Raw genomic sequence first — 22904 nt, forward strand, 5'->3', positions numbered from 1 at the left:
AAATTAATATTTGTTTTATACAACGTTTAGGTTCATTTAAATTATGTCGAATTTAACCTCTAACCAAAGAATCTCAGATTACAAATCACAATGAATCTTTAATAAAATTGTATAAAAAAAAAATTAAGGTAATCATATGAAGTTTCGACCTTCTGCAGAGTTGTGGCATCATACGTGACCTTTCTACCTCATCCAAGATCATAAAATTCTGGAAATTAAAACGGAAATTCTAAAATTTTTAATTACTTATTATTCGAATTAGGGGTATTTATTTTTGCTGAAAGATTTAAGCCACAGCTGTATCATACTAAAACTCTGTTCATGCCATGGCTTAGGAAAACAGAAACTTTGAAGGTTTTAGAAAAGAATGAAACCGCGTGTAGATATCTCTTTCCGCTCTCTCTTCAATAGCAATTATACGGCGGGCAAACGAACGTATTGAAGGTCATGATAATCGTTTTTTAAAGCTTATGATATTCGCCAATATTCGCGACCTATGAGTGTCAAAACGTATCCATACCAAGCCCCTGACAAATTGACTTTTTTATAAGGAGTATCCACACTGTACCCGATCCCAAAAATTCCCATATGAATTTAAGTGGATGTATAAGAAGGTGGCTTCAATTCAACAGGCCTCTTGCCAGGGGCTTGCATACAAAATTTTGGCTCGATCTGACAAGGTCACTCCGGACCACAGAAACTGAAATTGTGAAATATCTAAGCTCAAACCGCTAAAATAGTGATATTATCTGTTTAATCCGGAGTTTTGATTAATAATGTTCAGACGGATCAGACTAACTCACAAGCGAACCACAGTAGTTTAAAAGCTTTAATTTATGAAAAAATTACTTACAATTAGCTTTGTATCAGCTTTAGACTATTATATTTTCCCCGTGGCTAAATCATAGTTAAGAAGTTTTATTTGTCGCCTCTTGGTCGGAAGCGAGAATTTTATGAGGAAACTTCGGCAAACTCCTGGTTTCTTCGAGAAAACTGAAGCTCATTCTCTCTGACTATAATAATACTAATTGGAATGAATACAGCAGATGACTTTTACGAGAAAGAGCTCTGCACGAAACTAACTTAACACATAACAAGCATCACTTAAGTACGATGCACCATTTAATGCTACCTTATAGGTATTAATTAGTGTATCTCATCTAATTTACGGTTTTGAAAATATAAATTAAACACGTAATCATGTTTGAAAATTCGTGTCGATATTCCATTAAGGGGTTATATGGGTCAAAAAGACTAAAACCACCATATTTCTTTCTAATTGTGTTTTTCAACAAAATAAATTTTTATCCCAATTTAAGATCATATGAAAGCATAACATTTAAACTGTATATTCACGAGTTTAACTCATCAGCTTACAGAAAATATTTGAGTTTTTGATTTCAGACGAACCTACTCTGAAAAAACTTATGCACTGAAATATAATTTGTTTTTTTTTTTTTGTTTTTCAAAAAAAATCTCTCTCAATGGCTGAATTTTTTAAACTTTTACATGGGAAAAACTGCGCAAGATGGCATTATGGATCCAGAAAAATTGCATACGCACAGGAGATTTCTTTTTAATAAATCGACTGCAGATCGTTTTCTGCGCGGAATAAAAAGAGTAGAACAAAAAAATGTTCAAAAGAAATGCATTATAAATTATATTTTTTGCCCTGAGTTTCTCAATAAATTGTCAGAATATTAAATAAAAAAAGAATATTTTGCCCTAATAAAAGAAATTGAAGTTTTTTTTTCCAAAAATATGCATAAAATGTTTTCAAAAAATGATTTCACAAATTGATCCCTAAAGGTAAGAAATCATTGAGGTGCATAATCCCAAAGTGCGCAATCCCGGAATATAGTCTAAATGGAAATTTCAGAAAATATAGTTTAAATGAATGTTGTACGTTTATATGCCTGAGAGCTTGAATTAAATACATTTTTTATTATTTAAAAAAAAATGAGAAAAAATCTGTTTTTTTTTTAATTTTAAGACTCAAACTTTATCCTTAATACCAAATTATTCCATTTGTAATTCTCTTTACTCCACAGTATTCGAATTTGCAAATTTTAAAAATTTCCGTATACAGTCGAATGGAGTCTTTGGGCCGTTAATAACTGATCGATCGCAGACAACTCTAAGTAAGTGATATCTATTCCTGACTAAGGGAAATTATATTCTGAGATTCTATTTGATTCTAAAAATTTTGTTGTTGACTCCATTATACTGCAATACTCTATTGCTCAGTTGCCATACAGCTATTGTAGCTTGGCTATCTTGCCATTTAAATACTCGTGGACAAACTCACAATTGAAAATTCAAAAAAAAAATGTAAAAGTGTAAACCTGTAGGGGAATTCTGTAACAATATGACAATGTCATATGACAAATTTAAATTTTTTGATGTGGTTAACTCGGAAAAATTAATTGAAAATCACTCATATCAATTGCTAAAAGCTTCATAAAGCTTCTTACAATTCCTCTTCGATGCTCACTGGGCTTTAATGCTGTCCTGCTCCCGAAGTTTAGTACGAAAATTTGTCATATGATATTGCCATATCGTTACAGAATTTCCCTACTGACCATATACAACCATTGAAGGGGTTTTCCATCGTTTGCACCCTGGAGGTTAGTCACCAACGCTAAGACGGCGATGGCCGCAATGTATAGTGGGTTGAATATGAGTCTTTGTGAATGGTAATGAAATATAACATACATACCTAGGGGATACCGGGGCAGAATTAGCCAGTAAATGAAATTTCTCATTGAGTATAATTTGTAGTGAAATGTTTGTATCGTGCTTATTTATTATTATTAATCGTATCGGAATACTTTGTTATAATGTAGGGGAAACTGGGGCACCACCAAACACGGGGTACCACCAAACACTGCGATTTTTTAATCAGATATTCGACTTCAGAGATCAAGACTTACAGAAATTTATAGGCAATAAGGGATGCTTTTCCACTGAAGGAATGGTCGAGATAGTCCAAGTAGTTTAAAAACAAAAATTAGTATTTGGTGCTACCCCGTGTTTGGTGGTGCCCCGGTTTCCCCTAATCATGTTATATTGCTGTTGCATTCCGTGCTGTTGCTGTATCGTGCTGACAAATACTTCAATTAATAAGAAGTTATTTAATTTGTTACTAAATGTTAATTTGGACTAAATAGTGGTCTGTCTAATATCATGCATGGCTAATTTTATCCCGGTCTCCCCTACATGCATTTGAGATTATATTAGAGTCTTTCGAGTAATTCCATGAATTCTATGGATTGTGGCAGAAAATGTGTAGGCTGTGTGGGTATTCCAAACTTGGATAACCCCTTGATTTAGATGAAAAACAAACTGATCAAACACTGTGATTTTGCAATTCTTAAATGTTGCAATATTAAAAAACTAACAATTCATTCATAATGACATTGATGACATTAAATAGGGCATGACACAAACTAAGTGATTGTTAAGTGGTTCCACTACCCTATATATCATTTAAATGTATTTAAAACAACAAATGCAAGCACTGATGTTTTGGCTGTATTTTTGCGAAACATTTTTCTTCAGATTGTCATAAATTTAATAATCTCATATTTCTTATACGCACATTATTTTTGCTAAATGTAATAAAATCACTGAGTTGCACATAACTGTGGCTTTAATATCTATAAGACTGAGGAATTTTCTGAGGTGCCTCGAAATGAGATATCTTTGCAAAGCGAGCACTTTAAGGGTTCATTACATCTCACCATCATGGTGTGTTAATGAGGCAATTTGAGGAAATTGAAGGAAAGCTGTGCAATTCTCCTGGTAAAATTTTATCCCAAGAGGGAAGTCTTGCAATTTTCCATGTGACTACACTTAATTTCAGAGAAAACTTTTCCTTCCTTTTGCCTTCATCTGCCACTCTGTGGTCCGTGTTGACGGTCAAGTTGTTGGTTGAGATTACTCAACAAATTGAATAACTCGTTTCCATCGCCAATCATAACTTCCAAACACACAGATACGGAATTACAGAAACTTTTAATGTAATGAAAACTATGATTTGCATTTTATTGGTGTTGTTCGAGCTGAGAGGAATTGCAGCGAATTTGTGTCTCTTGACGGATTATCCAGTGAAGAAAACAATAAATTAATAGACACTTTTTTCTCGCGAGTGTTTATAAAGTGTTTTAGAAATCGTCAAAAACGACGTTCAACAATTTATTCTATACAAATAGACTAACATCTTCTTTGGGAAAATTCCTCAAGAATATTGAAATTTATTTCCAACTCCACTCACAGTGTTGTTATTGTGCGGTGTTTTAAGTAGCAATATATATGGTGATTTATTTAAAAGACTGAGTTTTGTGAAATCGTTTCCACTCAAACAGGGAGTAGGTTTCTCTATTTTGTTGTGTGCAAACGATTGTAAGTTTAAAAAGAACATTATATCCTCAATTTGCTGAACTTTCATTTTTGTTCATGTTGCTCATTCTTGTAGAAACATAATATATTTTAAAATGAATTTAATGCAATATGATTCTGTTTCAAATGTTTGAATAAAGTAGAAGATATTGCACTAACAACAGAATCAACATTATAATGCAATATGGTGTGTTTTCATGGCAAAACTGCAAGAAATTCTGAGTTAAATCCATGTTGTTAGCTAAAATTTCATAGAATTTCTGTTTTTCAATTTTGCGACGTCTCTTTCAAATTTGGAGTATTCGAGGACGTTAATTTAATATTTTTTTTTTATAAGAGACTTTATTATTCTTGTTCAGTCTTTTTTACTACTTGAATTTAAAGAGAGAGTAGCGATAGCAGTATATTCAATCCGTTTTTTTTTTTGAATTTGTGAATTTTTTCACCGATGTGAAGCATAACAATAAGATATATCAATTTCCGGTCTTCGATGACCTCTAATAAAAAAAAAAAAACATTATCTGCAGATGTTTTGTTTTTCGCCTTTAATCCGGATACAGCGCATTCCCAATCGGAAATGAATCAATAAAGTACTTCGTTAACACTAAACCTACCGACCCTTTTTGTTCGTTTTTCGGTTAAATGAGAAACCGCGATAGGGTAGGATACTCAACAAATTTGTCTTGGAAAAGAGCAACAACTTAAAATTTAAACACTGAAAAATATATTACATGCATATTTTAAGAAATTCATAAAGTTCGATAGTGACATAGTAGGGGAGACTGGGGCAAAAAGTCACAAAACGGTTATTTTATTTTTTTACAAGCTACTCGAGCGCTTTAAAAATTTCAAATTAGCACCGTTTTATAAGAAATTTACCGCTTTACAACTTTGTGAAAGTAATTTTGCTCTATTTTGTAAGGAAATACGTTTATCGAGCAGGTTTCTAAAAGGTAATTTTGTGACTATTCTCAAAAATGCTGGGGCAAATAGTACCAGACATTGGGTATTATCATATTTTGATTCGCTTCATTACGGGCTTCCGTAAAATTTGAAAAAAATACCTAGAGGACATATTTTCGTAGAAAATTTATTCATCTACACCTTTGTAAAACACCGTTTTCTCTGCGAGAAAAGTGAGAAAACGAGAAAAGCGCTTTTCAAGCTATTTTAGAAAAAACACACACAAATGACTGCAAATCGTTTGACCAATGCAAACAACAAGCGGCAAGACGTGATAATGACGTTTCATTTCGCCGTGAGACATCAGAAATTGCTTCACTTTTTTGTTACTTTTTGCTATATACCTTTTGTTACTTTTTACCCCAAGTGGCCATTTTTAATAAAAGAATTTCTGGAGAAAAGAACTTTTGTGAAATTCTAAAATAGATAGCGGATTCGTATTCAAAAAATCTAAATTATTTAGAAAATATTCACCAGTGCATCAATTTTGGAAAATAAGTAGGTAATAAATTGTTATCTTCTGCAAGGAAAATATTTCAAAAATAGAGCTAAAAATTTCGATATTTTTTATTCTCTAAATTCCTTATTCGAATTATAAGAAACTTACGATATTGAAGAAGATCTATGGAGGCTATCTATAGAAAAAAATTTAAGCCGCTATCTTTTTTACCTTGGAAGATATTGAATATTGAATTTTTCGATTTGTGACTTTTTGCCCCAGTCTCCCCTACCGTTTAAATATGTGTTACTTTTAAGCCGGTCAATTTGACCGAGTCTTGGTAGGTATAGTGTTAATGTTGTAATTGACCTATCTTTTTTTAATATTTTATTTTTATACGTACAAAAGTTTGTTACCGGGCTAGAGCTCAAACGGTAAGATATATCGACTTTCGTTCTTCGGTTACCCCTTTAAGTCATTAATATCTTGAAACGTGATTTTCTCCTTTGTCCCCTTCCCCTCTCTTTGCTCTCCGCAACCATGGTTTTCTGGTTTATTTCGAAAACGGCACTTACGATTTCTTTCATTTTCGAATATGATTTGGAGGTAGCTTAAATGCATATTTCGTCTATACATACCTACCTCCGAAAAAATTTTCGACATCGAATTTTGTTTGAATATGAATTTAAGTTAGAGGCCAAATTCTTTACAAAAATTGCAATTTACTATTCTGAGATGATTTTCTTGTAATTCATGAACCATCTCAAATCGATAATCAACCGTCATGAAAACAAAAATTATCTGAAAAATGTAATTCACGGGAGAATCTATCTCGTGAATACGGGCATTCCGCAAAGCTAGGACGTTTTACCATCTCTATTTTGTTTGAAATTCAATTACTTAATTGAAGAAAAATGGTCAATTTCTAAAAGAGCGAGCCTTTGAATGTAGCATTCTTTTTCCAATAGCAAAAATTTTATTCTAATAATAAAATACAATAAAATAATAAAGTAGATTTTTTGTTTTTTCAATTGAAATCTGATATGTTCAAAAGCTAAGGTTGGTGCATCAATTTTACATGTGCATATTTTGACTCTCATATAGATCACGAATAAGATAAGGGAAGTGTATGGATCGTCTAAATAACAAAAATGACCATATTTTCCTTAGAATATAGGTTCTAAACGTTCTAAACCAATTTTTGGCATTTTGTAATTATGCCAATTCGAACTTTAGTATTCTATTTATTTATGTCTGTACATTTTATTATATTTCTTATTATTTAGAGTATCAACTGAATTCACTCTTTTAATTTTTCAAGTAAAATTTCTACATCTGAAACCTAAAATAAGCTTTAAACTTAAACCAAATTAGCATTAATTACAAATAAAACCCCTTCAAGTTTGCCAACAAACCGAATTTGTAATATAAAGAATCACACCTTTACAAGCTGACCTAGGCTTAGCACTGACTTATAATTACATAAAAAGTTTTCATGTGTAAAGAAAATGGTAATTATAGTATACTCAAGAGTTAGCTACTTAAAAGCTCTTAACCAAACAATTTCCCCTTTTACTTCAGAGACTTTTTCAAAAGCTTCAATAATATCCTGTGGGACGCTTCTCTTTCCTTCTCGAGATCTTTCAAGGATATTTTCTTTTATTTTCTTAACAAGAAACTCTAGGAGAAATGAAAAATAGTGCAGAAGAATAATGTATAGAGGAGAGTCGAAATGTTTTACACACTGTTTTTCTCTTATAAACATTCTTAAGCATAAGGGGCTTTCAAAAAATTTATACTTGTGTCTTAAGAGGAACGTTTTATATATTGATATTTTGACTGAAATTGCTGCAATCTGAAACATATTTTATTTAAAACACTAGAATAAATTTCATACTAAGCAATCAGCTCCCTTAGAAGCATCACTGTTAATCAGTAACACATTTTTGAGTAAAATTATTAACAGGTCTGCAACATTTCTCTGAAATAGTTAAAAATTAACAACTTTTATTTTCTGTGTTACTCGTATTATTAAAAGTTATTTAAAGTATTTTTGTATATTTTTTTTTATATTATTTTATTAAATAATCGCTTACCCAACCATAAGTATATTTCATTTTTATTTCATTTTGAGATACTCGACGTGATCTGCCAGATTTACTTTGGCTGTAGATGGATTTCTGACCCCCTACAGGCTACAATACAAATCAAATAACTTGCTGATAGTAAAATCCTGATTAAGGACCGCAAAAGTAAAAGTTATACTGAAACAACAAAAGATCAGAATTTAATGACAATTTTTATTAGAAAATAGATGAGCTAGATTTATGCTAGCTGAGGAATTAGTGGTTTAACCCTTTAAGGACGATTGGGTCACCGGTGACCCAAAAATGAAATTTTTCCTACGGTCATCTAAAGTTGTATTTTGCTCCAAAAAGTTAGAAAAATGATTTTTTTCTGACCCTCAATATTTGACCTTCTCGTCCTTAAAGGGTTATGGGAGTCTTAAGGAGAGACTAAGGGTCTTAGGAAGTCCATAAGGCCTCTCTCAAGTACTATGTGAGGAAGATATGCGCAAAATAAGTGCACCACGTGAGTGAGCGCGCAAACTTCTTTTTATGAGCAGAAAGTTTAATTTGTGTACACTCGCTATAACACTCGTTTTACGAATAGCAGCAAGAACAGTACACGGAAATCAGATTTTTTCGGTTTTTATCAGGAACTTAAGGACTTACTGAAACGAAAAACCTCCACTATCGTCTGTCAGCGTCTATCTCCAAACTGTAAACAATCCCCAAAATGTATCCTCCTCAAGGATCAGGGAATGACCCAAGCGTAAGGCCACTCTGTTCAACTCTCTGAGAAGTCCACGAACTACTATTCATTAGAGTCATATCTCAAACATCCCAACTCTCCCCTACTTACTCTGAAGAAGAATTCTTTGTATATTAGCACATATTCAGTTAATGCATGGTAATTTTATTTGAGAACATTGTTGCTTATAGGAATTTGGGCAGAACAAGTTAATTGCCCCTTCTCGTTGTGAAGAAAATATTTGCGTAATTCATTTTCTACTCTTCAGATTATTTTCTGGGAACAGCATCTGCTTCCAAGTGTTTGTTCTTCGTTATATATATTTTAGAGAGTGTGCCTCAATTTATTTCTTTGACTTTTCCCCAACTACCTCAAAAGGGGTGCTGTGGGTTGAGGGTAATGTCTCATCCCCTCTAACATTTGTTCTGCATTTTTTGCTTAGCCCCACTGTTTCTCACTCTCTTGAACTGAATCCTAAGTATTCTACAACAGTTATACACTGACTGAGAGAAATCCGGAAAAGTTAAAATAACATTCCGGAAATGTTAATTTTACCCTGCAGTATTGATCCGAAATCGGTGTAAATATTACCCTTTTTAGGTGTATTATGGGTTAAAGTTACCCTTTTTCATGTTGATTTTATCCTCAAAAGGTGTAAAATTAACATTAAAAATTGTTGATATATTTTTACACCCGAAAGGTGTTAAAGTTATGACGAAAAAAAAGTTAATCTTAGCATCTTTTTTTTTCTAAGTGTACACACATAGATGACGCAAAATCAATTGAAAAAATCACATCTAAAACGATGCATTAGTCAAAAAGTTTTGGAGCTGTAATTTTTGTAAAGCTCTCTCGAAACAAATTGTACTGAAATATTTTATTTATTATGTTTTCTTTTAATCTGTGTAAATTGAATTATGAAAAGATTTAAAAACAAATAATATTAGGAAAATTTATACAAAGTATATATCACTTAAATAGTGTGATAAAGAAGTGAAAAAGAAAAATCTTTGAGATCAATTTGCCAGTAAAGAATATTATTTATTTTGCAAAATTAAATTAAATGTGTTAAATTTAAATAATTAAAAACGAATTACGCAAGAAACTAATATCTTTTTTGTTTAGAAATAACCAATATTTTTATGACTTTCTTAAGTTTTATTAAAGCTCGAAATTGGTGAAATTTTTATTTTTATGTTTTTGAGATACGAAAAATTTCATGAAATTGAAATTACCTTTCTTACTCAGTGATTTAAATTAAGTCTATTCCAATTTTTTTCCAATTTAATTTCTTACAATTGAATGAGAAAGAAATAAAATTTGTTATCTAAATGGTTGGTGGAGATTATTACTTTTATTAACTAAATTCGGTTTTTATGCCTCTTCCACAACTTGCTGATCAGAAAATTTCTTGAAATTGAACTTCATATCACGTTCATTCTAAAAAAAATTTCACATGCCTTTATTATTCTTTCGCACTCTTTCTTTTTCATTTGAGCAATACAACAAATTCAATTTAGTTCAATAACATTTTGAGTGTGTAGTAAAAGTAGGATATGCATTTGTAGATGCGCGAAACATTTGGAAAAAGAAATATGAATTTTGATTTCATGAAATTTTCCTGCACAAAAAGGAGTGTCTGACGCATTCTCGACAGAATTGAATTTTTACTGATTTAAAACTCTCAGGCCTTCAAACCTAGATTAATTTTTTGTTTCCTTATTGGTTTTGAATGTCTTATGGGTGTAAAATCGAATAACACTGAACGCTTTTAAAGTATCTCCAAAACTGAACAAAATAGCGGAGAATATTAAAACGTTTAAGACAAAATATACAAACTCGTATTTCAGGATCCCTTTAGCATGCCATATGCACTAAATTATTATTAGCCTAAAGCACATATAAATTTACATTTCACATTTTTTAGCACGAACTTTAGACTATTGTACACAGACTTTAAAACAAACATTTGAGAGGAGACGTTTAGAGTTGAGAAATTTGTATGCTGCACGTGTGTTTACATGCGAGGTTTAATAATCTCACCAATTTTTTCTGAAACCCTACAGATAAATTAAAATAACAAACCCACCCCCCAAGAAGCAGTATTTTCGCATAATTTTCAAACCCCAACTATTCCCGAAAAATAGCATTACGATGTTTTTTAAATAGAATATAAAATCTTGTTTCAAATTTGCATCAATTTTACATAAAGCTTAGTGATGAATTCACAAAATTTTTACACTATAGGGGAGACTGGTGCAGTATTAAACATGGGGTAGCATGAAATACTTATATTTATGTCTACACTATTTGGACTTATGTCGACTATTTCTTCAGTGGACAAGGATTCCATCCTATACACAGAAAAAAATTCATAAAAATGTTCGTAGGTGTTTGTGAATTCCTACTAAATACACTGACTGAGAGTGAGAGAAATCCGAAAAAGTTAAAATTACATTCTGGAAATGTTTATTTTACCCTGCAGTATTGATCCGAAATTGGTGTAAATATTATGCTTTTTAGGTGTATTCGAGGTTAAAGTTACTCATTTTCATGCTAATTTTACCATTAAAAAGGTGTAAAATTGACAATAAAAAATGTTGATATATTTTTACACCTAAAAAGTGCTAAAGTTATGAGGAAAAAAAGTTAATCCCACCCCCGTTTTTTTCTCAGTGTATGGGGGCCTAGGAAATGCTCGTAAGTCGTGTAACCCACTAAACGGTTTGTAATTTGCACTTTTTCTCAAAAATTTTTAGTAACATGATCAATTGACGAGCATTATTTTGTCTTTTTACAAATATTTACAGTGCTGTCTCTCTATATGCACACTCTCTATATGCACAGCTTATGTGTCGGTTGAATTCAAAATCAATTTGTTTACATTTTGACAAAGTAATAAAGAAAATTATTTTCTTGGTAACTAATTTTTCTTGTTTTTAATTTTCTTAATTTTATTTTTTCTGTCTCACATTATATTTAAAATAACACGGGAAATTCTAGAACAATAAAAAAAATGATAATTTATTAAAAGAAAGTAAAAAACCGTTGGGAATTTCAAAAAAAGTTGTGCATATTCAGAGAGAAAACTGTCAAAAAAAGTACTCAAACTGAGCATATAGAGAGACAGCACTGTATTCGTAAATTTTCGTAAACACACAAAAAGATGTTCGTAAACTTTAGTCATTTGTTTGTAAATTCTCGCCAGATAAACAAAAATGTACGAACAAAATACAAATAAAATACAATTTACGAGCATTTTGTAAGTCCCCATTAGGAATTCACAAAAATTTATGAAAAATTTTCTTCCGTGTGTGTACACGGTAAAAACTTTTGGACACTGACCAAAATATTGGAACAAATTTTGCTTGGAACAAATTTTTTTAGAATCAATTTGTACATAGAAAATGATTTGTTTGTTCCAAAAAGTTTTCTTTACAGTTTTGTGCTAGAGCAATGGCTCAGTCAGAGCAATGGCTAGCTCTGACTGAGCTGTGAGCCATTGATAGGGGCATCAGCCCCAAAGTGGACAAAAGGTCACACTTACAATAAAAAAAAGTATATGTGTATATTTAAGAATAAGGTTATTTATAATTAAAATTTTTCAATTTCTACATCAAAAAAGGGTTAATCCATTGATTGATTATCTTATATTGATTATCTAATATTGATTATCTTTTTGAGTCTCGTAAAATGAACAAGATTGTGCTAAAAACTATGGTGTCCGTGGACGAGCTAATTTGTGGAACAAATATGTGCCGAAATTTTTTACCGTGTATTGCCTATGAATAGGTCTCATTCTCTAAATATCTAATTTTAAAAAAGCTTAAGTATTTACAACTACCCTGCCTTTACTGCTGCCCCAGTGTTCCCTATATAATAATATCATTACGAAAAATGCGACGTTTACCAAATTTTGTTGATGAGGAATTAGATTTCGTTGGGGTGGTAGGATAATATGATAATTATAACATTATAACAATATCATATTTCAGTTTCAATATTCCACGCGCTATTTTGGACATTTTAAGTATATATGAACCAATAAAATAAAATAAGGATTGGCAAATGTAAAGGGAAAATAATCGTTATCAAACCGAAGTTAATGAGGAACCAAAGTTTGTGAGGTGCTTTAAATTGTCAGGGGGAAGTGGGGCACCTTTGAAATTAAGATTTTTCTTCTATTTAAGTGGAACTGAGCCATATCATAATGTAATTTAGCTTCTCAATCTGTTTGTGCAGCTAAATTATATCACGATAAGGCTCAATTTTATTTAAAAATAGGTTAAAAATCCCAATTTCAAAGGTGCCCCACTTCCCCCTATCATGCTTTGCCATATAAATTGATTTCTTGATTTCTAGAATTTCGCAAATTGTTTTCAACTTTGCGCATTATTTTAAATTTTTTAACTACGACATTTCGTAATCAAGGTTACAAGTTAAGAAAATCCGTAAAAGATTATTTGGTTCTCTGTGGCAGATAAGAAAAAAACTCTAACGATAGTAAGAGAAAGCTTCTGGAGAATCAATGCTAATCTCTTCACCCAGTCATCTGTTATGCTAACCCCAGAAAACATCAAACCCCAATGTCACATAAGTGAAGTCCTATTTTCAACCATAGCTTTAACAAAACATCAAGAACTTTAATGTACTTACCTACATTTGGTATATATAGTACCATTATTTCACCCATCTCTAAAAAGGTTCTTTTTCTGCCAGGAACTTTAAGAGCTGCATGGGGAGGCTTAGAGTGTGAATAGGGCTTGTGTTTGGAATGGAATTATATGGGGTCCTTATGGCATCAAGTAGAAATAATTTATGAGCACAATTACTAGCGTCCTCCTTCTAAATTTTCATCATTTTCAATCTCCCACAATCTTTACAGGCGCCTCGGGAAGTTGGAAGAAAGGGTCTGTAAAGGACACAACTGTCACGTGTTGGTGAAATAAGAGTCGATAGACCATCCCATCCACTTACCCAGCCCCAGTAAAAAAAACCATCAAAATGCCATCTAGAGAATTGAGCGATCCACCAAATGGAGTCACAAGTCGTGACGAGCATTGGGACACCCTCTCGCCCCACGAAAACCTTCGTATTATTAAGAATGTGATAATACTGGGCTTCGCCTTTATGGTGCACTTTACAGCATTTCATGGCACGTCGAATTTGCAGAGCTCGGTGAATTCGGATGCTTCTTTGGGAACCTTCACCCTCGCCGCCATCTACGGCTCCCTCATCCTCTCCAATATCTTCCTGCCCGCGGCGATCATTAGGTAAGTGGAACCACTTAAGGAGCTATTCTTATATAACTCAACCTATACAACATTTATAATCTAACCCTTCTTATCGTTAAACTTTAAGATTAGGGATATGAACCAAATAGGGAAGAGTAGGGCTATAAAATGGATGTAAATCTCAGTCCAAATATACAGCACAAAATGCTTTTACCAAGTAACCGAGAATTAAGGTAAACGAGGTAAACACTCTGCAGTTCTCTTTTAAACTTCCTTTACTTTTTCCTGTGATTAGAAAAGCAAACACAGGAAAGTTATCAACTTGAATCTTTAATCCTTATCCAAATAAAATCATAACAGAAGATAGTGACGGAGAATTTCAGTTAACCGTTCATTTTAATTAAAAAAGATGTTGTATGAAAAACAGCAATTACAAAACTAAATTCATAGTTAGTATATTTGAAAAGAAATTCATACAATACTTTGAAAACCCAATATATCCCACTTTATGTGATCTAATTTGACGATTTAGAGCCTCAATAAAAGATTTTGAAAAATACCAAGACTATCAAAAACATTTGAAGCATGTAAAAGTAACGCCAGTGGCGGTAATGTTGTAAAACTTAATTTGCATGACCTATAATCCCAATCATCTCGATTGTTGATGACCCGATTGCCATTTTCACACAAACATAGAAATCTTTTAGACCCACATTTCGATAAAACACCCATCATATTCGTCACATTTTGCGATTATAAAGTAAAATAATATAATTTTCTCATAAAATTGTCATAAATGTACACAAATGTCCATGTATGTACTGAGTCATAGTTGATCAGTAGTTGCAGTTTATATTGCTCATTCAATATTACAGAGGTATAGCTTTAGTCACAATATACTTTGAGTATAACATTTTCAATTTTTCTTTCTATTATTGCTAGAACTATATAGAAGCGATAAGATTGATCGCGTTTTTAAATATTTGTCAAAATAGCACATATTTAAGAAATGAAAAATATAAAAACACTGACCGAAAGAAGGTTGAGTGTCACAAGAAGACGAAATGATTGGTTGTACAATGCTAATCCTTCACTTGAATCACCTAAACTTAGACGAGGCTTGGAATTACGCTCAAGGCTTGTTCTAACACTTAGTGAGGTTATTCGCAAATCTTATTGAGTGTAAAGATGAGTAAAGCTTAACTCTTAAATATTTAGTTGAATAATTCGGTAGTAAATCAATTTTTTTTTAAATTAGTTTCTAAATCCTCTATTTTATATACCAAATTTAGCCATATAGCTTAACTCCTCTATAACTTTTACAAGCCAGATTTTTGAAGAAATTTTGGCTTAGTGTATAAATAATATTGAGGGAAAATTGTAATACCAATGCTACAGATCTCGCAAAGAAACACACTGGAATGTATTTTCAAATTATAGCCTCCTAGAATAGTGTCCCTATTGCCTATTCCCATGAGAGCCAGGATTAGAGCTTTTCTTGAAAATCGACTTATGCCCTAAACGCACTTACGACTTCAACCGAGAAATGTCTTTACAATCAAAATAATGATCAAATTGCATTTCCATTAGTCTCTAATTAATCCGTCTCTTGACTTAAGCCGAGAAACGTCTTAGTTAATGGGAAACTGGTGAGAATTTAGTCAAATCATCATTTTGATTATAATTACGGCAAGTCGTCTCTCGACTTAAGGCATAAGTGTGACTAGGGCATTAGGAAACGATTCGCATATGCTTTCGGGATAATCCATGAAGCGTTCATCATTCGGTAGATACTAGCGTTGCAGTGCCCTCTGAAGTTAACCGTTATAGCCCTCCTTAGAATTACCACCCCAAATGAGCATCAGTGATTGGTACCGTTGACTTAACCCATTCAGTCAATGTACCAGAAATACTTGAGATAAAATGTTCATATTTTGAGATTAGTTTCCTACAGATTAATAGATGAATTTTTTGAAAAGTAAAATTTTTTATCTATTATGGTGGCGCGGGGAGCCCCTGTCAAACACACGCCTTAACGGTCGCTGAATTTAAATTCTTTGCATTAATTCATTACAAACTCTATTGGTTTATATAGAGTAACTATCCAAGAAAACAAATTGGCAACTAGAATTCAAATCAGGAGAGAGGAAAGAGGCCAATTTTAACAAATTCGACGGGATGTCGTATTTTCCGTCCGCCATTTTGAGCAAAAATTTTGCATGACCTTCCGTGAAGCAAGAAAACAATAACAAAATGTATTTTCATCTCTGTCGGACTATTTTTCCCAAGTAATTGAAGAACTAAAGTTACTAAAAATCCACTCCCAACAGCAATTCGGATAAAAATTGCGCAGGAATAAATAATCTAAAATCACTCAATTTGCGTATGATGTATAATACCATGGTATGGAATGGGTTAAAAGAGTCTTGGTCATGACTTGCTTTCTCCCTCCAACTTCACTAAGCTCAACAGACCTATAACCAACATTATCCATTAGATTTTAAAAAGTCAGTAAAATTACTTGCTATTTAAAATTTTTGGATAATCGGAAACTGGGCTAAATATTCAATGTAAAAGACTTGTACGAGAACTGTATTAAAAATCGCTATTTAGAATCGTTTGGCTAGTTTAATGTCTAGCCCCGAAATTGTTAGATTTGCGAAAATATAGGCTGCTTGGGGAGGGGTAGCAAATAGAAATCTTAAGAGGACATAAAATATAGGTAGTATTATAATTGCTCTCTTTCTTTGGAGTTTGAACAGTAAAATGGAATCGCAAATTTTACATTGAAGTTGTGAAATATTCTTGGAACAAGAAAAGTTAAGAAGTTGTAAAACATTTTCAGGTCTTTATAATTTATGAATGGGATTTCTGAACAATTTTGCATTAAGGTACATTAGGGTAATTTTAAATTGAATCTAGTTTTGAATTTTGAGATTTTTTCATTGCTTCAGATGGTTCAGATTTTTTCATTGCTTCTCTTCAGAATAAGATAACTTCTTCGTCATAGTATTCTTTTACCACTATGAAACTGTAAGGAAATCTCGAAATTCAAAATTAAATTCTGCTTTAAATTAGCCCTATACCTTATAGGTCAAAATAGAATTGTTTTTTTCATGACCAATTGGGAGTATACAAACAAATTATTTGAAATTTATTACTATAACCATTGTTATTTGTTCATCTTTAAAAAACTAACTTACCTAATTTAGGGGTCAATTCCCAATAAAATGTGTTATGTGTTATGGTAACATGTGTTATTATCAGTAAGCAAATTCGATTGACTGCTAGGGTAAAAATTGGAATGTGGGACACTTAAGAAAAAATTCTATTTCAAATGCATTTTTAAACTAAACAAATAATAATTTTTTCCATTTCTTTGTATCATGAGATTCTTTGTCAAATATTTTACCAGAATCTTAACAGTTTTTATTAAATATTTCAGCAGAATAATCGGAAAATTCACGGAAATTAGAAAATAACAAGTTTTGAAAAGATGGACAATATTTTGGAAAGTGGGACAAAAACATTTAAAAAGATGGACAAAATGAAGAGCACCAATGTTTTATACGTTTTAATTTTTAATTTTATTAATCAAAATAGATTTTAGTTTTTCTTATGTCTTTTTCATTTTCTTTATCTTTTTCTTTTCTCCTTCGGATTCCTTTATTTTCCTCTTTTCCTCACGTATTTCCTTCTTCCTCGCATCCTCTTCTTGCTTTAATTTTCTTTTTAGCTCTCTTGCCTGTTTATTAGCTTTCTTTTGTTCTTCCAGTTGTTTTTTTGCTTCAAGTTTTTCTTTTTTTATTATTCTCCACTCCTCAGATGTAACTATGTTGATGGGAATGACAGAAGATGTCTCTTTAACTTTTGGAGAAATTTCTTCAGGACAAAAGAAGTACTCCTTAAGTATATCTTTTGCATTTTTTGGTTCCTAAAAAATAACATAAAATATTTTTCCTATCAATCAAAATTAAAATAATAAAGATACTTTTTAGCTGATCTATATATACATACATCTGTGTGACTTATTGATGTACTTATTGTGCTGGATTCTGTGTTATTCTCAAAGCTGCCTGGCGCCAAGGAAACTATTTGCCCATTTTCAGTGGGTTCAATTTCAAAATGAGAAACTCCGGAGACAAAGTCAGAATCATCCTGGGTCTGAATTTCATGGTGCTCTTGTAGGAAGATTTCAAAGTTTTGCTCTCCTGCAGTACCCATAATAGAATCAGGAGGGTCCAGATTGCCTTCACATCTTTCGTCAAAGCCACTAATATTTGGGATGTTTGGAATGGTCCCAATCTCAACCTGATTTTTTAGGTATTGCCAGAAATAAAAGTGCTGTGCGTACTCAACATCTCCTGTCCATTCTGATTTTTCTCTGTCTTCAAAAAATTTCTGTTGAACAAGAGGTGAGAGACGTCTTTCCAGCACAGCCACAAAAAGATTGAAGTCCAGTCCTGAAGGGATGATTTGATTTGCACTCTTAGAGTTGTTCAATATTTTATCTTGATTAAGTGCTGTGCAATCAAATGGAACCAACCCACATCCCCTGAAACCGTTGGTAGCTATCTTCTTGACATCGAGCATGCTAACAGCTCTTGCTAGAACGTTGCCAAACTCCGGCGACTTCATTACCTGCCCTTGATTTCTCAGACGCCAATCTGTAACACAGCGTCTAAACATCCCTTTCAATGGATGAAAGAATGCTGTGTCGAGTGGTTGGACGAGGTGAGTGGCATTCGGAGGAAGACAAATTATTTCAATTTGCTTTTCCTTGCAAAAGTCGGACAATTCCATTGTCAAGTGTGAAGAATGCCCATCAAGATACAAAACCACAGGGAATTCTATGTTTCTCTTGAGTAGCCATTTGTAGAACACATTAGCAATGTATTCATAAAACAGCTTGCCTGTCATCCAACCGCTGTCAGATTTTCCAGTGGCCCAACCTTCTGGCATCTTTTCGGCTATTTGGCCAGGGAGTCGCTTAAATTTGTATACAATCATTGGCGGAGGCATATCACCATCAGCAGAAAGAGTGAATAGAACTGTTAAACATTCTTTGCCAGAATTACTATTGATTATGTTCCCAACGACGCGTTGTCCCCTTTTTGCTAGAACCTTGTTGTTGTCTGGGGAGAGGAAAAACCCAGATTCATCGCAATTGTAAATTCTGGAGGGATGAATATGCAACAAATTCTTCTCCTCCAAATATTTTTGGACATTGGAAAACCAGTAGTTGAGCTTCTCCTGTGTGACACTTGCACGTTGAATTGTCATGCTTTCTGCCATCCTCTCCTTTATTTCCGGATGACGCTTGAGAAATCCCAAGTACCACGAATTTCCTGGACGTCCCTCCGGGAAAAGGTTCTGCAATTTCATTCTCTTACACAGGAGCTCGACGCTGTCCAGCAATTGTACCTTAGTAATCGGATGCCACTTTTCAGCACATTCCACTAACCAATCCGCCAGTGGTCCAATTGCTTAGAGAGTACTGCAGGTGCTCCTATCTGGTTTTCTCCAGAAATCTTGCCAGTCACTCTATTAAACAAAGTGGACTTCGGGACTTCGAAAGCTTTGGCAGCCTTTCTCAAGGGCATACCTTCCCCAACAGCTTCTATTGCGTGTTGCAATTGTTCCACCGGATAATTAAGGATCTTTTTGTTCTTTGTGGCCATGATTTAACATCACAAGAAATAACAATTCACTCACTGAAATCATGAAAAGACATTTTAAATACTTTGTCCAACATTGCATAGAAGGTGCTTTGAATGAGACATCAAATTAAACCACTTTTTTCCCTTTCTTCCCTGAATATTTTACAAATATTTCTTATTCACCTTATTAATGGATGTATTTCCTTCGTTTTCCAATACTCACTTATTAATAATTCACAAGTTTTACCGAAAACTCAAGTCAAAAAGTTTGATATTTACTTATCAACTTCCATAAGAAATAGTGGAAATGACAACTCCCGTTTTAAGGTTATGAATGTCACGCATGCAATACATTTTTCAAATTCATTTTGCAAGTCACTCTTAAATTGTAAAGTAACGCCTTCTACATTTTTAACTTCTCCAATAATCACAAAATTAGGATGAATAATCTTTTGATTGAGAATTAAAATATTTAATTGATTTATTATCATGTTTTAAGGGAGGTGTCCCACATTCCACACTGCTTGGTCCCACTTTCCAAACTGTCTCACATTCCAAATTTTACCCTAATTTGATTTACAGCTGATGGGAGAAATCACACAGTGATATTAGTATAAAATTTCTTAAACACTTTCAAATTTTTTATTTAAATTAAAAAAAATCTAGGATTTGCATGAATACTAAAAAACATTTTCAAACAATAATAAGATATAGAAAAAAAAATCTTAAATCAATAAATCTGCATATTTCACAAAAATATGAAATATTTTTGAAAAAAAAAACAATATTAAGAATAATTTTTAAAGTCGCAAAATGAAACGGAACGATATATTGAAAAAATAGTTCCCTCCCTGGGGCTGGAAATTGGAAATTTTGAGGGTAAAAAATGTGACTTATTAAGTAATAGAAAAAAAATATATTGATCAATAATCGTCAGTCATAATAGTCCTTATTTATATTATTTCAACAGTTTTTTCCTTGAATCACTTCTTAACACATCATAAATGCTCCTCGAGATGTTGTGTTACAGATAACACATGCCGTAGAACAAATTGATGTGTTATGTGTGTTATGGAGAATACCAATATTCCATAACACATGTTTGGAGACTTTTTTAACACGTCCGCCATTTTGATTTTAAAATGTGTTATCAGGAATACCAATTTATGTGTTATCTCGAGATAACACACGATAACACATAACACATGTTATTGGGAATTGACCCCTTAGTCTACCAAAATCTATCACACATTATTTTTTTTCCTAATTGTAACCCTCTGACTTTCTAAATGCCAAAACCGGCGGGCATGTGACCATTTTATATTCTTTGATGTCACACAGTATCATGGCGTAACCACTTTCCTTCCTCTTGCTAGCATACGCGATTAGGGTTTCTGTAGGGGAATTCTATATAACAGTATGACAATGTCATATGACCATATGATAAATTTTTTGTATTAAATTCAGGAGCGTGTCAACATTAAAGTCCTATTATTATAGAATTCCCCTACTGGCCTTTAGTGTCGATAGCTAATGAGAGAGCACTTTAAGACACAAACAGGACAACGAATTAGTTAGTCAGAGGGGAATCTGATTGAAAGAGGGGAATGGGTGGTAGGTTCATATTCTCATTCCTGACCCCTTTCTAAGAGCTCACAGATCTTCGAATAATATCTTTTACTACATAGACAACATTCTGACGGAAGTAAAGTTAACAAGTAAAGTAACATTTCTAAAGTTCTAATGTTAGAACATTTAACGGATGTATGAGCATTGTGCATGGCTATTTGGAAAATAATTGAAATTATTGATTAGCATAAATGGCTCATCAAGAATTTAATACATATAATCAATTCCAAATTCAATTATGTTGCTTTAATATGGAATGAACTTAATGCACACGTTTCAAAAATAAACTATCTTAAAAATGCATTAAATCAAAGGGCATATATTGGGTTAAATATGGTGCACTGCACAAGATTTCAAGGATTTTTTTATATAAATTGTGGAAGTACTAAAGAAATTTCAGAAGTAAGTGTCGAACGTGGTGTATACTTTCTTTTGTAATACCTATCCCTTTCTTGTTTTATACTGTAATAATGGTAAATTTTATTGTCCAATCGATAGTAAATTATAAAAATAAATTTATATAATTTAAGAAGCTTCTCAGTTTTGTTTTTATAAGCGTATTATGAGGTTAACATTAGGGTGAAGTAAGCCTTTTTGACCACTTTAAGCTTCATTGGCCTCATAAATTTTGAAATTCTTCTTAAATTGAAAAGGATGTTGTATAGGGATTCTTTGAAGGAATATCTATCTTAATATATCGTCGGCGTGGCGGTTGGATTAGCAACTGTGCTAACTAAAGTTATTGTGTCTACATTCGTTGCAAAAGCCACGCAGCGATAGGGAAATGTAGGCATGGTTCGCACATATTGAACCTTCAAACGATGCGAATTTGCTCTTTAGTTGCAAAGAGCTATAGTTCATAATTTCTTAGCCATAAGATAGATAATTATGAATCTTATGAGACGAGATTCTAAATGGTAAACCAGCGCTTTCTAGACAGAGAGAAAATTCGCGTCGTTTCAAGGTTCACTCTGTGCGAAGCTTGCCTACATTTCCCTATGTGTTTACAATGAATGTAGATGTAAAGCAAGTGCAATTAACTAAACTTCTTGATCCAACCAAAAGCTATACTTCATCCTATACAGTCAAAAAATCACAAACTATCATTTATTGCACTTACCTTGAGAATAAATCAAATAAATAAACGTAATGTAAAGAAATGTTTATAAGAATATGAGTAAGTACACCAAAGTAATTTTAAATGAGTAAAGACGTTATTATCTTATCCTACTCTTGAGGAACCATTTGGCAGAAGGGTAAATTTGGATATAAGAATAACTTAAAAGAAATAATTAAATATAATATCAGTCTCTAACCTTAATCCCATAATATTAAGGGCCGAATCACATTCACAGTAAAATGCTCACCGTATTTCGTTAATTTACGCATTTTCATTGCAATTCTTAGGCAAATTTTCCATTACCGTATTACCTTAGCTCATACTCCGTGGCACTAAGTTAAAAAAAATATAAAAAAATTGAAGAAATAAAACGAAAATTCGATAAACGATGAGCAAAAAAAAACTGTAAGAGAAATTAATTGTAGTTTTCTTTTGCTCATTTTTTATCGTATTTTCGTTTTATTTCTTCAATTTTCTTATATTATTTTCACCTAGTGCCACCGAGTATGGGATAATGTAATACGATTATTGAGAATTTGCGTAAGAATTGCAATAAAAATGCGTAAATTAACGAAATACGGTGAGGCTCCGGCGAGAATTTTATTGTCAATGTGATTCTGTCCTAATACACAAAGTATTGGAAT

The 22904-nt window shown here is 32.5% G+C and overlaps 2 protein-coding genes across 3 annotated transcripts in view; one reads left to right on the top strand and one right to left on the bottom strand.

Moving 5' to 3' along the window:
- Window positions 1-4041: 4041 nt before the first annotated feature.
- Window positions 4042-22904, top strand: part of LOC129804105 (UNC93-like protein) — a 97444-nt gene continuing 78581 nt past the window's right edge. Inside the window, exons 1-2 of one of the 2 annotated variants that reach the window (XM_055851177.1) lie at window positions 4042-4404; window positions 13503-13890. In XM_055851177.1, coding sequence (XP_055707152.1) covers window positions 13622-13890 — 269 coding nt within the window. In that variant the 5' untranslated portion in view covers window positions 4042-4404; window positions 13503-13621. The remainder of the gene's footprint in view (window positions 4405-13502; window positions 13891-22904) is intronic. The other variant, XM_055851178.1, reaches the window with a different exon arrangement.
- LOC129804123 (putative autophagy-related protein 11) lies at window positions 17462-18490 on the bottom strand. The gene is made up of 2 exons (XM_055851205.1): window positions 17869-18490; window positions 17462-17785 (listed from the first exon to the last, which is right to left on the bottom strand). The coding sequence occupies exons 1-2, from the start codon at window positions 18487-18489 to the stop codon at window positions 17468-17470; spliced, it is 939 nt and encodes a 312-aa protein (XP_055707180.1). The 5' UTR covers window position 18490; the 3' UTR covers window positions 17462-17467.

Source organism: Phlebotomus papatasi, chromosome 2 (assembly GCF_024763615.1).
Source record: "Phlebotomus papatasi isolate M1 chromosome 2, Ppap_2.1, whole genome shotgun sequence".
Lineage (NCBI taxonomy): Eukaryota > Metazoa > Arthropoda > Insecta > Diptera > Psychodidae > Phlebotomus > Phlebotomus papatasi.

What these genes read in the sequence shown, in the direction of transcription:
- LOC129804123 (XM_055851205.1), bottom strand. Translation starts at nt 18,489, where the DNA reads ATGAAGTCGCCGGAGTTTGGCAACGTTCTAGCAAGAGCTGTTAGCATG. An exon ending in CATCAATAAGTCACACAGAT is followed by an intron (nt 17,786 to 17,868) that starts GTATGTATATAT and finishes GTTATTTTTTAG; the next exon opens with GAACCAAAAAATGCAAAAGA.